This window comes from Elephantulus edwardii, unplaced genomic scaffold (assembly GCF_000299155.1).
Source record: "Elephantulus edwardii isolate Elephantulus edwardi_28Jun2011 unplaced genomic scaffold, EleEdw1.0 scaffold00001, whole genome shotgun sequence".
Lineage (NCBI taxonomy): Eukaryota > Metazoa > Chordata > Mammalia > Macroscelidea > Macroscelididae > Elephantulus > Elephantulus edwardii.
This window is the reverse complement of record NW_006399751.1, coordinates 42,888,896-42,905,367: the sequence shown is the minus strand read 5'-3', so window position 1 is coordinate 42,905,367 and position 16,472 is coordinate 42,888,896. Positions and strand designations below refer to the sequence as shown.

The 16,472-nt window shown below is 37.5% G+C and overlaps 1 protein-coding gene across 2 annotated transcripts in view; it reads right to left on the bottom strand.

Moving 5' to 3' along the window:
* CHN1 (chimerin 1) overlaps positions 1 to 16,472 on the bottom strand; it is a 286,931-nt gene that overhangs the window by 174,549 nt on the left and 95,910 nt on the right. For both annotated transcript variants that reach the window (XM_006878817.1, XM_006878816.1), the window contains one exon: positions 15,223 to 15,282. In XM_006878817.1, coding sequence (XP_006878879.1) covers positions 15,223 to 15,282 — 60 coding nt within the window. The remainder of the gene's footprint in view (positions 1 to 15,222; positions 15,283 to 16,472) is intronic.

Here is a 16,472-nt window from a genome sequence, read left to right as displayed (position 1 = left end):
TCTGTTTCACATATAGACTAGATTAAGATAAAAGAACTAGTAAGGTATTTAAAGTTGGATGATCAGGAAAGGTCCCCTTGAGAAGATGACATTTTAACTTGATTTGAATGACAAGGAGGCAATACTAACTGCAAAATCCTAATGCTGGGAAAAGTTTTCTTTCAAGAACTACCTGGGTAATACCATGGAGTACATCTTCTATATTGTTGCTATTATGTGCCATCGAGTCACCTGCAACTCACAGAGACTCTATGTACAACAGCTCTGAACCCTGATCTATCCTAAGCCACCCTTATTGTATCTGATACACCTATTACCCCAGTCACTAAGTCAATACATCTCCTCAAGGGTCTTCCTCTCTTGTACTGTCCCTCCACCCTCCCCAACATGACGTCCTCTCCAAGGACTGGTCCCTCCTTGCAACATGCCCAAAGTATGTCAGACGAAGCTTCAGAATCCTTGCTTCCAGGGAGCAGCCTGGCTTCACTCTCTCCAGGATGAACCTGTTTGCTCTCATAGTGGTCTATGGTATATTCAATACTCTTCTCCAGTACCATAGCTCAAAGGTATCAATTTTTTATTATGTTTCTTTATAACCATTTAAACGTCATTTAATCCTCCTAACAGGTTAGAATGGCTCTACTTCATCTCCATTTTAATGATAAAGAAACTGAGTGTTATGGATTATCTTGTGTGGCCTCACCTCTTCCCTTGGCACCCTTATCTGTGCAGAAAACTCTATAATCAGTAATAAGTTCTTTCTTTTGTTACAACAATAAGAAGTATAGTAGGCTCTAAAAAGATTCCTTTTTAAATGATATATATAATATGGAAGTAGATATTGAAACAATCAAGAGCAATGTGAAGATACAGCCAAGGCAACTGACAAAGCAGGTCCCTCTGCCAGAAGTCCCGCTTTTAGGTCAATGCTTTCATTTAGGCTTCTAATGTCTAAAACAGAGAACATTTTTGTTCTTTAAAGATATCTACCTGTGATATACTTTTGTTTCAGCAGCACTAGTTAACTGAGATACAAGTATCATAGAGTGGTAAAGTCTAAAAAAAAAAAGAATGGGATTATTACTCAGAAATAGAGAAAGGACCCAAGCCCTTTGCTCATTTCTCATTATCTCATCTGGATTAATTTAAACATGGGCAGCAGTTCCCAAAGCAACTCAAAGCATAAACTTTCAGATCATCTCCCCTTAGCCTATATACAGAATCTTGCAGACAAGGGCCTTCCTAGGCTACCTATACACTGGTAGTCAAAGTCTTGTATTATTTTCAGGAAACTTGAAATTTTTATTCACAGTTGTTGTTGTTATGAACCACTGAGTCAGAATCCACTTATAGGTGACTCTCTAGCAAGTTTTCAGAGGTACTAAATCACACAGGAGAATGCCTATCTTACTCCAACGCAGCAGCTGGTGGATTTGAACCTAGAACCTTTGGCTTAGTATTGTATCTTCTTTCCACTATAAAACTTGTTGCAACAGATATTATGCAGACCCTACTGAGCAGATTCAAGCCTTGAACTACTATGGAACTCTTTATAAATGATAGGTAAATACTGACTATGTGTGTTATGGTGGTGTAAAGCACTGAATTTCTAAGTGGATAATGGTAGTTCAAACCCACTAGTCACTCCAACAGGGAACTCTTGAGGTCTAGTGGTAAAAAGCTGTGCTGCCAACCTAAAGGTGAATGCTTCTAATTCATCAGCTACTCCGTGGAAGAAATGCCATCTCCTCTTGTGCGATTTACAGCCTCTGAAAACCCACTGCAGGGTGAGCTGTAAGTTAGTTCCAACCCATCAGTAAGTAACAATAATATCAACAGTCACTCCAACAGGGGCAGGATGTGGTAGTCTGCTTTTGTATGATTACACACTGAGAGACTCTATGGGGTGGTTCTGCTTTGTTTTATAAGGTTGCTTCTGTGTGCTGGAATGGACTCTAACAACACTGTGTTCCAGAGATACACAAATTCTGTCCCATCTGGTAGCAATTTAATTGGCTTCGTCCCTCTCCCTCTCTGCAGAAAAGTAATTTTATACTTATTTGCAATTCATCTAAACATGCCTTTGTTGGTGGTGGTGCCCACACGTCAGTTCTGATTCACAGGGACCCTGTAAGTTTCTCCAAGGCTATAAACTTTGGGGTGAGGGGGAAATGTCCACTCCTTTCTTCAGTAAAGTCACTGGGAGGTTCCACTCATTCACATTCTTGTTACCTGCTGTGTGTTTAATCATTACTTAATCATTAACACAACTCATTGCCATCAAGTCAGAAACAACTCACAACTAACCCTCTGGAGGGTCTTAGGGCTTCTTTTTTAAAAAAAAAAATATTTATTTTATTAATTTTAATGAACGTTTACAGCGCTTTTGGATTTCCTTTCATTCATTGTTGCATTTTTCTTCCTGCCCACTTCACCCGAGCCAGTTCACTCTTTCTCTTTGAAAAGTAAAAGAAGAATTATTTCATTGGTATACAATCCCCGCTCCCTGAGTACACTCCACTATGCAACGTTCACTCTGGACTCTTATCATAACCATAATACCCAATCATATATTGCTTTAAAACTGTTCTCTCCCTCATCTGTTTCATTAAGTATACATAATTTATCCAATTTTTCTCAGTTTCACCCCAACCCTGATGTCAGTCCCACTCTACAACAGTAGCACTATGCAGTAGTCCTTTTGTGACTGAGATATTTCACTCAGATAATGTCCACCAGGGTCACCTATTTTGAATAATATTGCATGAGTTCCTTGTTTTTCCATGCAACATGGTATTCCATTGTGTGAATATACCAGAAATTCTCTATCCATTTGTTTGTTGATGGGCACTTAGTTTGTTTCCAACTCCTTGCTATTGTGAACAAAGCCACAATAAACATGGGTGTGAAAAGATCTGCCTGTGTGGCAGTTATGGTTTCTTTAGGGTATATTCCCAGAAGAAGAATTGCTGGGTCAAATGGTATTTCTATTTGCAACTTTTTAAGAAAGCGCCACACCGACTTCCTCAGTGGTTGCACCATTTTACACTCCCACCAACAGTGAATAAAGGTTCCAGTTTCTCTGCAACCTTGCCAACATTTGTTGTTTGGGGTTTTAGGGGTTCTTCACCTTCTCATTTACGTCATGTCAGAACCAACCCATCACTGACCCTCCAGTGGATTTTCAGAGGCTGTAAATCACATGGGAGGAGACTGCTCATCTTCCTCCCTCAGAGCAGCTGGTGGATTCCAACTGTCTGCCTTTGGGATGGCAACATAACTACTTACCCACTAGGCCACCAGAGAGCACAGAACTTAACGTTATATAAATTCTGACCTTTTCACTGAACTACTTATATCTATTACCTGGTTTCTATATATCATATGAGCAAAATAAATTATTTAATACTTACTCATTTTTATGCCTGCATGATATCTATAATTTTACCTCTCTCTAAAAAAACTACATTTTAATTATACTTTAGCTCCAGTTCTTCTAGGGAGCTCTGATGGCACAGTCCACGGGCAGTTGTGCTGCCAACAAAAGTGGCCCTCTCTGATGGTTTAATGCAGCAGCAGCTCTGTGGGAGAAAGGAGGCAATCCTTTCCCTTGAGATTTACAGTATTTGAAAACCCAATGGGCGGTCAGTTCCAAGCTGAGGCAAAAAAAGGGGGCTTTTAAAAAGTTACTTTCAAAAGTCTTCTGTTAAGGAGCTCTGGTGTCCTGATGGCAAAAAGCTGCATTGCAATCCCAAAACCATGCAGTTCAAATCCATCAGATGCTCCGCTGGAGAAGGAGGGACAATTTCCTCCTGTGCCAGTCAGATCAGACTAGAAGATATATATACACACACAAAAAAAGTCTTCTGTTGTCTGCTGGGGTTGTAATAAAGTTATTTATTTTATCCCCAAGGCAAATCCCATCTTTCTTTTCATCTATAACTCACTTGCTCATTAAACTCATTCAACTAAAAATGGTCCAACCACAGATGATGGGTATTCTATTTTAGGTCCACGGCTTCTCAGAGTGGGGTCATGAATCTGCCAGAGAGTAAACCATTGCTTCTGAGGTAAAAGCTCAAAATTTCAGTATTAACTTAGAGTGTTAATTATGGTTCTACAGTACCATATGATAAAATGTTATTCAGAAAAATCTTTTAGCAATATCTGTTAAGATAAATGTGCAAACTCTAGCAAGTCTGTGAAAGTTAAAAACCACAAAGTTTGAGGGCACAGCCTCAAGATAAAACAGCTCTCACTTCTAATATAATTAAACAAGAGACTCCTAAGACTACCTTCAAGTTCAAATACTCAATAGAAAGACATTAACTAAAAGTTGCATGGTCACTGTTATGGTTGAACTGTAACTTAAAATATTTGTGGTAGATGATCAAAGACTATAAATCTAGTCTTCAATATGACTTACATGTCAACATTAAGAAAACAAAAATCTTCACCACTGGGCCAATAGGCAACATCATAATAGATGGAGAAGGAATTGAGGTGGTCAACTATTTCACCATGCTTGGATTCATAATCCTTGGTAGCAATGGTCAAGAAATCAAAAGATATGCTGCATCAGTAAAATTTGCTTTCAAGGACCTCTCCAACATGCTAAAGAGAAACTATGTCCGTTTAAAAACTAAAGTGTGCTTGAAACAAGCCAGAGTATTTTCAGTTGCTTCCTATGCAGCTGAAAGTTGGGCAATGATTAAAGATGATAGAAGAGTGATCGATGCCTTGAGATTGTGTGCTGGTAAAGAGTACTAAATATCCCATGGGCTGCCAAAAGAGCAAACAAGTCTGTCTTGAAGAAAGTGCACCCTGAGTGCTCTTTAGAGGCAAGGATGGTAAACTTTATTTTACATACTTCGGGCATGCTGTCTGGAAAGAGGAGTCCTTGTAAAAAAAACCATCATTTGAGGTAAGGTGGAGGGTGTGAGAAAGAGAGGAAGATGCTCAACAACATGGATTAACACAGTGACTGTAACAATGAGCTCATGCATAATAGAGTGAGGATGGCACAAGATAGGAAAGGGTTCAGATTTGTTGTTCAGATTCACTATGTGTCAGAGTTGACTTGACACCACCTAACAAAAACAGAACAGGAGTTGGAATTCAAATCTCTTTACTTGTGGAAGTAATCCAATTTTCAAATAAAATGTTCTTTATTATACTAACATGGGTTAATAAACAGAGTGCACCCTACACCTAATACCTTCTAAGATATAAATAAGGAGCATCATAGATACAGAGACAAAAGAGCACAAATGGGGGTAAATAGATGCTCCCTGAAGAATGTCAAAGACTTGAGGAATGTCAAGAAAACAGAAACTGAGAGAGACAAGGATCTTCCTACAGAGCCAAGCTTTTGCTCTTTAAAGTCACCACTTGTGGTATTTCTGCTACAGCATAACAAACACATTCATGGCTACAGTTTATTACATGGAAAGGATACAGATTAAAATTAACCATTGGAAGGAAATGGCCTAGAGTTCAGCAAAATGCCAAACATGGAGACTGTACTGTCTTTTCTCCATGTGATCAGGATGTGCTATTTTCCTGTGATCTATGTGTGACAATATGCTTTAGTGTTTTGTTTTGACATTTGGGGCTCTGTTACTTATACAGAATTCCTGAGTAGTACAAATGGTTAACAATTCAGCTACAAACTAAAAGTCTGATGATGTTTCACATCACTCATATGCACCTTGGAAGCAGCATACTACTTCCAAAAAATGTTGTTGTTATTGTTGTGTGTACCATAGAGTCGGAAGAGACCCATAGCTGACCCTCCGGCAGGTTTTCAGGTTTCCAGCAGGTTCTTAGACAGGAGACGTCCATCCTTCTCCCGCGGAGCACAGCCATTTAAAACCCTATGAAGCACATTTAGTTCTACAATGAATCACATTAGGAACTCAGGTGGCTAAGGGGTAAGCAGCTGCACTGTCAGCTCAAAGGAACGTGGTTGGAAAGCACTAGCTGCTCCATGGAAGAAAGATAAACAATCTCCTCCAGTGTGATTTACTGCCTCTGAAAACTCACTAGAGTGTCAGCTGTGAGTTAGTTCTGACTCAATGGTAAACAACAATCACAAACAACAATTAAACACATGGGTAAGGACATGACACCAATTTTTCTTTCGTTTATTAATTAGGCATGACTAATAGCTCATGTGTCTTATCTTGGTCTCCAATCTCTCTAGAAGGAAACTAAAGCCTGTATCCTAAGTCACATGGGTCTGGCACGGCCAGCTCCCACTCTAAAACTGTGAGTGTGTTTAGCCACCATCATAAATCACATATTTAGACTATTCAGTATTACCCAAGATCCTTGAGGTTAAACAAAGGGAATTCTATCATGAGTGGCATTTCAAAGATTTAGTTTACCTCCAGAAGTCAGGGGTAAAGGCCATATTTCCTTTTAAATCTCAAAATATCCAGTGCCATGATTCTATTCAGGCTCATAGCAACCCAACAGGGCAATGGGGAACTGTCAAGGTTGTAAGTCTTTATGAGAACAGATTACTTCATCTTTCTTCTACAAAGCACAAGGATATTTTTTTTTACTACATGTGGCTTATCTCATTTTGAAATCAAAGGCAAATAGTAAATACTGATTATAACAGACATCATGATAGATGCTGAAGAGACTGAGATTCTTAACAGCTTTAGTTTGCCTGGCTCCACAATCAACACTCTTGGTACTAGCAGCCAGGAAATTAAAAGACAAATTGCACTGGGAAAGTCTGCTGTCAGAGATCTCTCCAAAGTACTGAAGAACAACGATGTCAGTCTGGAGACTAAGGTTCACCTGATCCAGGCCATGATCTTTGCAATTACCTATGCATTGGAAAGCTGGACAATAGCTAGGGATGACAGAAAGAGAATTAATGCCTTCAAGCTGTGGTGCTGGAGAAGAGTACTGAATATACTATGGACTGCTGCTGTTGTTGTTGTTATGTGCCATCAAGTAGCTTGCGACTCACAGTGACCCTATGTACAACAGCCCTAAACTTTGCTTTGTCCTGTGCCAATCGCACTGTCTCTGACACTCCCATCCTGATTACCCCAGTCACTGAATCAATCCACCTCATAGAGGGCCTTCCCCTCCTGCTCTATCCCTCTACCCTCCCAAGCATGATGTCCTTCTCCAAGGCCCGGTCTCTCCTTACAACATGTCCAAAGTATGTTAGACAGAGCCTCAGAATCCTTGCCTCCAAAGAGCTACCCAGTTAAACCCCCTCCAGGATGAATCTGTTTGTTTTCCTAGCAGTCCATGGTACTCTCAATACTCTTCTCCTGCACCACAGCTCAAAGGCATCAATTCTCCTTCTATCCTCTTTGGTCACTGTCCAACCCTCTGATGCATAATAAGTGATTGCAAAGACCATGGTCTGTATCAGATGCCCCTTAGTTTCCAGAGAGACACCATTCGTCCTAGAGTGGGGGAGACCAGACTGCTCCTTAGAGGCAAGGATTTTGAAGTTTCATCTGACATACTGCAAGGCGGGACCAGTCCTTGGGGGACATCATGCTTGGGAGGGTGGAGGGACAGAGCAAAAGAGGAAGACCCTCGATGAGATGGATTGATTCAGTGACTGAGGTGATGGGGATGAGTGTGTCAGAGACAGTAAGCTTGGCACAGGATAGAGCAAGGTTTAGGGCTGTTGTACATAGAGTCGCTATGAGTCGCAGGTGACTCAACAACAACAAGAACAACAATAATCATCTGTATAACAAATGCTTTAGCCTTATTTTACTAAATAGTTACTTTGTTCTATCTAATTCTTCAGATTAAAATTAATCAGGTAAAAATGTATACTTAATACAATATTATAATAAGCAGTATTATCCAAAATAAAATTCTCATACCAATTGAATCTTTTTTGCACTGGTATAATGGAAATGCCAAATGAAACTTATGTTTAAGCTGATTTTTTTCCTCTCGTACTTAGCATTATATGTTTGCTTGTGTTTAAGACAACATTAATGAAATGCTTATCTACAACCGTCTTTTTCAACTCACAGACAATAGATATTACTCTGCTAGATAAAATTTAAGAGTAATAATAAGAATAATAAGAATTATTATCCATGTTGCCAAAAAATTTACTTGTAAATACATAAAACTAGGAATTTAATGTTATATGCATTAAGAAAGCATATATTGTTACATAAAAATTGGTATATCTGTTTCTAAAAAGTTTCTTAAAATTTCCTAAAACATGAAAGGGCATTTTCTAGAATACAATCACTGAAATTAATGTAAGATCCATTTTGATATGACTACTGAGGAGAAATTATATAGTTCATTGTCTCCAATTATCTATACTTCTTGTTTTGGTTGTTAGGTGTCACTGAGTTGAGTACATCTGACTCACAGTGGCCCTCTGAACAACTGACCTGAACCAGGCCCTATCCTGTGCCAACTTCATCTGACACACCAGAGCCCATTACTGTTTTCATGATATCATGAGTAGAAAAAATAGGATGAGGAGAATAATAAGCAGAAGACTCTAAAAATAAAATGTACTCATAAAATGTTTCATACTTGGTTTGGGTAAATATTCTATCATACTATCACTGAAAGAAAATTTTAAATCAAACTAGCATTATTAAATAAGATGTGAAGTACAAGGTATATTATGGGAACTCAATAATTAGTTAAATAGCAGATAAATAATTTTATAATATTTGAAATATCAATTAACATTCACCGTACAAGTTTTATAAACAAGCTATTCATGAACAAAGCATTAAATCAAAGGTGTCAAACTACACTCTTCCAAATAAGAATCAGAGTTCTTATATCTCATTTTCAACAAAATAAAAGACATGTGTTTAGTGTAGAATCTGAAAATAGAAATAATTTACAATGAAAATGCTACAAAGGTTCTTAATTTACCTCCCATCATCTCTCAATGTTATGTACTCAGATTTCTCTTTTTTCTTACTAAAGACATCCTGGTTCCACAGCTATCATTCAAAAACGTCATTCAAAAGAAATTGGTTTTTATTTTAAAAGTCTTCTCTATAAAGGCAACATGGCTCTGAATAATAAACTTGACTATTTAGAAAATTCACAAAGCATTTAATACAGCCTTTGCCAAAGACTGGTAGTGATCTTCGTCAAAGTCACAAGAACACATTATAACTTCACTTGTTCATATTGTGGAAAAACAGTGAATGTGGGCAGGCAATTTAGCACTTTACATTCAGTCTAAAAATTTATATATAATTCTTAAAAGTCAGGGAATATATATGTGTAAAGTCAGGGTATATACATGAATTTCTAAGACTATGATTTTAGGAGGGAAATGTTTCTTTTTTTCACGTTGCAGTCTAAAAAGAACTTACCTGAAGACTACGCACAAAATGCAAATACCTACTTTCACATGTTCATATTTTAGTTTTATTGTTTTAAAAAATTACTTAGAGGAGGAAGAGTGAGGAAAAATTCACATTTGATACTTGCTTTCCATAGATTCTGAATTAAAATGTATTGAATCAGGAAATGATGAAATCTAGTTTTAAATCCATTTTCATTTTCTACCAAGGTCCCTAATTTAGAGTAAGAAAGAAAACCCCCCAAAATCCTGATGTGCTAGGAAATCAATCATTTAAATTATATATACACAAACTAATAATAAAGTTCAAATTAGACAAATCCTCTTATAAATTTCCAATCTCACATTATTTGTTATAACAGAGCAAGGATACACTGTATGGTTCAAAATTAGGAAAGGAGGGCATCAGGGATGTGTCCTGTCTCCATATCGTTTAAATCTATATGCAGAACAGATCATTCTGGAGGCTGGGCTTTATGTAAAAGAGTGTGGCATCAGGATTGGAGAAAGATTCATCAATAACCTACATTATGCAGATGACACAACCTTGCTGGCTGAAACTGAGGAGGAACTGAAGCGCTCACTGCAGGAGGTCAAGGACTGTAATCTTCAATATGGATTGAAGCTTGGCATCAAGAAAACAAAGATTCTTACTACTGGGCAAATTAATTGGCTGCACTATGACAGATGGAGAAGAGACTGAGGTTGTTAATAAGTACAGCTTGATTGGTTCAACAATCAACACTCTTGGCACTACCAGTCAGGAAATCAAGACAAATTGTATTGGGAGAATCTGCTGTCAGGGACCTCTCCAGAGTACTGTGAAGCAAGGATGACACTCTAAAGAATATGGTGCACATGATCCAGGCCAAAGACTTCATAATTACTTGCTATGCATCATGACACAGGATGACAAAAGAATAGATGCCTTTGAGTTATGGTGCTGGAGAAGAGTCTTAAACATACCACAGACCACCAAGAAAACAAATAGGTCTCTCGTGGACAGGGTGAAATTAGTTTCTCCTTGGAGGCTAGGATTTTCAAGTGCTATCTCAAATTCTTTGGGCATGTGGCCAGGAGGCACCAGTCCTTGGAGAATGACAGCATGCTTGGAAGGGTTGAGAAAGGACAAAACATCCCCCTATCCCTTTAATTTTAAAGCATGTAGTATTCTGTTACTTTGTTCATACAATAGCCACTACATTCTGTTGGATCACCTTTTTTGGGAAGGGGAATAAATATGGATCTCTTCCAAGTCAGTTGGCCAGGTAGTTGTCCTTCAAATTTGCTGGTACAACCTAGCCAGGGCTGCATCTGTCGAAATATGTCAACTGATATTCCATCAATTCCTAAACCTTATTTTTAACAAATTCCTTCACAGCAGCTTGAACAACCTCATTTATTACCACTGATTCATGGTCAATGGTCTAAAAGGTAAGAAATACTAGCATTTCTCATGTTAGCATTTATGTCTTTGACTTGTTAAATTTCAGGTGCTATCAAGTATGACTCATTGTGATCCTATGAACAAAAGATCTGAACTCTCTTATCCTGTGTCATCCTAATAATTTCTGAAGTATTTGAGTCCACTGTTGCAGTCACTGTGTCAATTCATCTTGTTAAGGATCTTCCCCTATTCTGCTGATCCTCCACCTTTCCAAGAATGATATCCCTCTCCAAGGAACAGCCTCTCCTAGCAACTTGCCCAAAGTATGTGACACAAAGCTTTGTCATCTTTGCCTCCAAGGAGCACTCTTGCTGTACTTTCTCCAAGACATTATACTTTTGTTCTTTTGGCAGTCCATGAGATGTTCAGTATTCCTCTCCAATACAACAGCTCAAAGGCATCACTTCTTTCCGTCATCCTTATTCATTGCCCAGCTCTCAAATGCATAGGAAGTCACTGAGAAGATCATGGCCTAAATCAGGTGTACACCTTAGTCTTCTAGTCCTTGACTGGATGTGAAGAAATTGAGGCTTCTGTAACGGAGAACCTACTATCACCTATGATAATAGGTAAGAATACAGTATATACAGATGCAGAGACTGATGAGTGATAAGAAGTCCTTACGGCAGTTACGGAAGCTCTCTCCAACTGACTCAATCAAGAGTAAAGTAGGCTATACGATTACCACATGAGAATCAGCAAAGGGAGTAAAGTGCAAAAGGCTGAAATGGATTAGGGAGACGCAGTGAGATTATTGGGAAGTATGGCATGATGTTTATACATCTCACGTAAAACCTGGCCAGCATTTGAGTTTTCTAGCTATATTCAATTTTTTGGAAGGGTATACAGAGCAGCAGAGAAGTAGATTTAAATATAATTGTGGTTTTGCCAAGTATAACATGAGAGACGATCAGAGGAGTTGACTGTTTTCCAAAATCTACTAGACCTCTTCTTCTCTTTCACTGTATTCTGCAGTTTCTACTAATATAGACCAACATCTGACCTTTCTGGCTACTCTAAGAGCAACTGTTTGCTTACTTCAGGCCCCTATAACTTTTTAAAATTGCAACATGGACTCCTGCAATATCCTCCAGTCTTCTGTCTCTAATTTATCCATCTTCACCTTTAGTTCGGTTTCCATATTGCATCACAACATTCTTCCTAAACCTACATTTCATCTTGGTTTTTCTCTTGATCTTTAGCTTCATATACTTACTGGAACAAAGTTTTGATTACATGGAAAAAAGTTTCCATAGAGAATTCTAATTCCTACCTCTAGGTCCTCTACACTGTTCCCACCTTCTCCTTATGGGTGATTTATTTTCATTAGTCTCTATCTATACCTTCTCATTTCTATTTTGTAAAAATAATCTGTATTTTTAAAATATTTCATTTTTCCTTCTATAAAGGGATTACACTAACCAACTCTGCATTTTAGGAAATCATTCAAATCTGGCTCACCGAGATCATTCTTCCCCTTCCTGTGCTCTTACTAAAATACATTATTGTACTACAAAGCTTTAACATTAGCAATTGTTTTTAATTTTTTTTTTATTTTATGTTACTTTCTTATTTTTGTGTGAGTGTACAGTCAAATCAGATCTGACTGGTACAGGAGGAGACCGTCCCTCCTTCCCCGGCAGAGCATCTGGTGGATTCGAATCATGTGCCCCTGGGATTGTAGTTGCAGCTCCTTGGCACTAGGTCACCAGAGCTCCCCTAAACATTAGCAATTTTTAAGTTGTGAATTCCACTTTTGGATTTAAAATTCGATAGTTTTTTATTCAATTAATTAATACATTCTTATTTTTTTCAATATCCTAGTTTCTTCAATTAGACTCCTATGAACATATTTTAGATTATTTCTTTTGTTCTGGTATTACAAATAATATTACTGTGATAAACAGTAGTCATATGTTCTTCCATATTTTTATAGGAAAATTTCTAAAACTTGGCCTGGGAAAATTCGGATATAGTTTTGTTAGATACCAAATTCTCCTGGGAAAATTCGGATATAGTTTTGTTAGATACCAAATTCTCATGAAGTTAGTTATCTTCATTATCCAATGCTCTTATAACAGAAATATCATAAATATGCAGATTTAACAAACAGAAATTTATTTTTTCCACTTCAGAGGCTACAAGTCCAAATTTCGAGTGCTACCTTTGTGGGAAGATATTTGTCTCTATCTCCTTATTTGTTGAGGAGCATGTGAAAGGAGCTCTGGTGGCAGAGTCTGTAGGGTATCACTCTCGTAAACAAAAGGTTTCATCTCAGGCAGTTCAAATCCATCAGCTACTCTTCTAGAAAAAGAAGCGCAATCTCCTGCCATCTGATTGGAAACCTCATGGAAGGTAGTGATGAGGTGGTACTTACTGGAAGGCAGGCAGGGAGTTAAGTGAGTGTGGTATGTATCTCAATCTCAGTATGTGTTCTTTGCTTAGTCTGTTCTTTTAAGATAACAAAGATAACACTTTTTCAAGAGGAATTCCATAGGCATTTAACCATAGTGACTCTGTAAAATATACCAATCCTGTGCTATCCCCAGGGCCTCTTCTGTGTGTATTTAATTAGCCCCTCACTGTACTAATCCATCACATCCGGGATCTTCTTCTTTATCTCTGCCCTTCTACCCTCCCAAGCATGCTGTCTCCTTTTAAGGACTGACTTCTTATAACAAGATTCCCAAAGTATATGAGAGAAAGTTTCGCCACATTTGCCTCTAAGAAGTACCCTCATTATACTTCTTCAAGGACAGATTTGCTTGTTCTTTTGCTAGTCTGTGGTATATTTAATACCTTTTGCCAACAAAATTTAAAGTTTACAACATACAATATGACCGTAACATTAGTATCATTTCACTTACACATCACCAAGAGGGTACCTTCTTCAAAGGCTTGGAACTAAGTGTTCATAAGCTTTTTAACTGTTACTAATATTTTAAAAAAATGGTATCATTGAGCATTTTCATTTGTATTTTTTCTTACTGTGAGTGAAAGTGACTATCTTTTTATATGTTGTTATAGATCTCTTCTCTTTTTAATATATAAACTATCCATTTCTCTTGCTCAGTTCTTAAAAAATATTTTAAATATACTGATTTAATAATTCAATCTAGAAATCCTTAACCTTTGAGTTGTTGTTGTTATGTGCCATTAAGTCACCTATGACTCAAAGCAACCCTATGTACATTAGCCCAGAAACCTGCACTATCCTAAACCAATCTCCTTATCCAGCAGACCTAATCCCATTTCTCCACTCACTAATCCATCTCATCTGGGGTCCTCCTCTCCTGTGCTGTCCCTCCACCCTTCCAAGCATGATGTACCTCTCTCCAAGGACTAGTCACTTTTGGCCACATGCCCAAAGTATGTGAGATGGAGCCACAAAATCCTTGCCTCCAGGCAGCAGGCTGGTTTCACCCTTTCCAGGACAGACCTGTTTATTCTCCTGGCAGTATATGGTATATTCAGCACTCTTCTCCAGCACCACAGCTCAAAGGCATCGATCCCTTCTTCTATCATCCTTAGCTATTGCCCAGCTCTTCGATGCACTGCAAAGACCATGGCCTGGATCAGGTACACCTTAGTTTTCTAGACTGATACCACCACTCTTCAGAGGTCTCTGACAGCTGAATTTCCCAATGCAATTTGTCTTTTGATTTTCTGACTGCTGGTGCTAAGTGTGTTGATTGTGGAATGAAGCAAGCTGAAGTAACCAATAATCTCAATCTTGTTTCCATCCATCATGAAGCTGCTAACTGGCCAGTGGTGAGAATCTTTGTTTTCTTGATGTTGAGCTTCAATCCATATTGAAGACTACAGTCCTTGATCTTCTGCAGCAAATGTCTCAGCAAATGTCTCATGTCCTCTTCAGTTTAAGCATAACACTCATTGTTGATAAATCTTCCTCCAATCCTGACGTCACATTTCTCCTCATAAAATCCAGCCCCCTGAACGATCTGTTCTGCATAGAGATCAAAAAGGTATGGAGATAGGATGCATTCCCGATGCATACCTTTCCTGATCCTGAACCATGCAATGTTTCCTTTCTCTGTTCTGCCTCCTGTCTCCTGATTCAAATATAGGTTTCACATGAGCAGAGTTAAAGGAAGAAACGCAGTATTAAAAATGCAAATAGCAATGGAAGAACAATGCATGTATGAACTCGGGTGGGGGGAAACTAAACCAAAATTATGAAAAAATTATACTTCAAAGACATGCTTTTTGGTTTTCAAACTCCATGGAAAAGTGACTGTTCTAATCAAATGAGAATAGTGTATTATCTTATAAATGTGTTCAAGATATAATTTTTTAATGTCCACAAGAACAATGGACAATCTCACAAGTAACAAAGTACTGGTGAAGGTCAAAGTCGGGGAAGAATATGCTTTAGAGACACTGTATTGTAACTTTTTCACTACACCCACCTCACAAGTGCAGGTTATCCTCCGAGGATGAGGAGCTTCCTGTTGTAGCTGGTACACTGCAAGAAGACAGAAAGTAAAAGATGTCAATTTCCCTTACGAAGAACTCTGAATGTCTTAGATGGGTGATTTTTCATGTTTATAAAATGACCAATAGCTGTGGGACAGTCCTGTTTGTGATTAAGTCAAAATCTGTTATGAACAAAGCAAAAAAAAGTCAATGAAACTAAATTCCATAAAAGCCCGGCAGCTTTCTATTTCACACTCAGAAAAACCATATGACATACTAGCACATTTTACCTTATAACAAGTAAGTGCTGTACATTTGGCTCTGTTTGCGACAAACATTTATTTACCCCAATTTTTTGTGAATATATTATATAAACCACATTTCTGATATAAACTAATAATAGGTATCTATTTTAAAAATCTATTACTGTGTCAAAATTGAAACTAAAATTAGGATTCATAGGCTAGAAGAAATAGGTATGTTCTTCCTCACCCCACCACCTATATTGCAAGTATCTATCTTCAAATACGAGACAATTTCATACCCCCTTCTCAAAGAAATACTTGTGTCAAAGTTATCATGACCTATTAATGAGGATAAATCAAAAACTTAAAGAATCTGGGTATCAAAATAATTTGGTAAATAAGTACATGATTTTTAAGATACATAAAAACAGAATCAGTGAAGATTATACTGATATTATTATCTCCTTCTAACCTTATTTCGGGATTTTTTTTCATAAATAATGATGATCAGAGTATGTAGTTTTCAACAAAGTGTGTTGATATATGTCTATATATCTCTTGGTGAGATTAATTTTTCTTTTGCTGGATATACAGTCACATAGAATTAAATTTAAATTAATACTTTAGTTAATATGACATTGTTTCAACAGAAAATCAAAATAAAACAGAGACATATGTGATTGTCAGGAAAAATGAATGATTCATTTCAACTATATATAATTATATAAACTGTCTCAAATATTATTTACTCACATTTCACATTTATGACTGAAACATATATATATATATATATACATATATAATTAAACTACATTGTTGTTAGGTGCCAATGATGGAATATCAACTGATACATTTCAACTCACAGATGCAGCCCTAGTGATACTCACCAGTCTATGTCAGGAAATTTGAAGGACAACTATCTGGCTCACTAACTGGAAGAGATCCATATTTGTTCTCATTCCCAAGAAAGGTAATTCAATATAATTTGGAAATT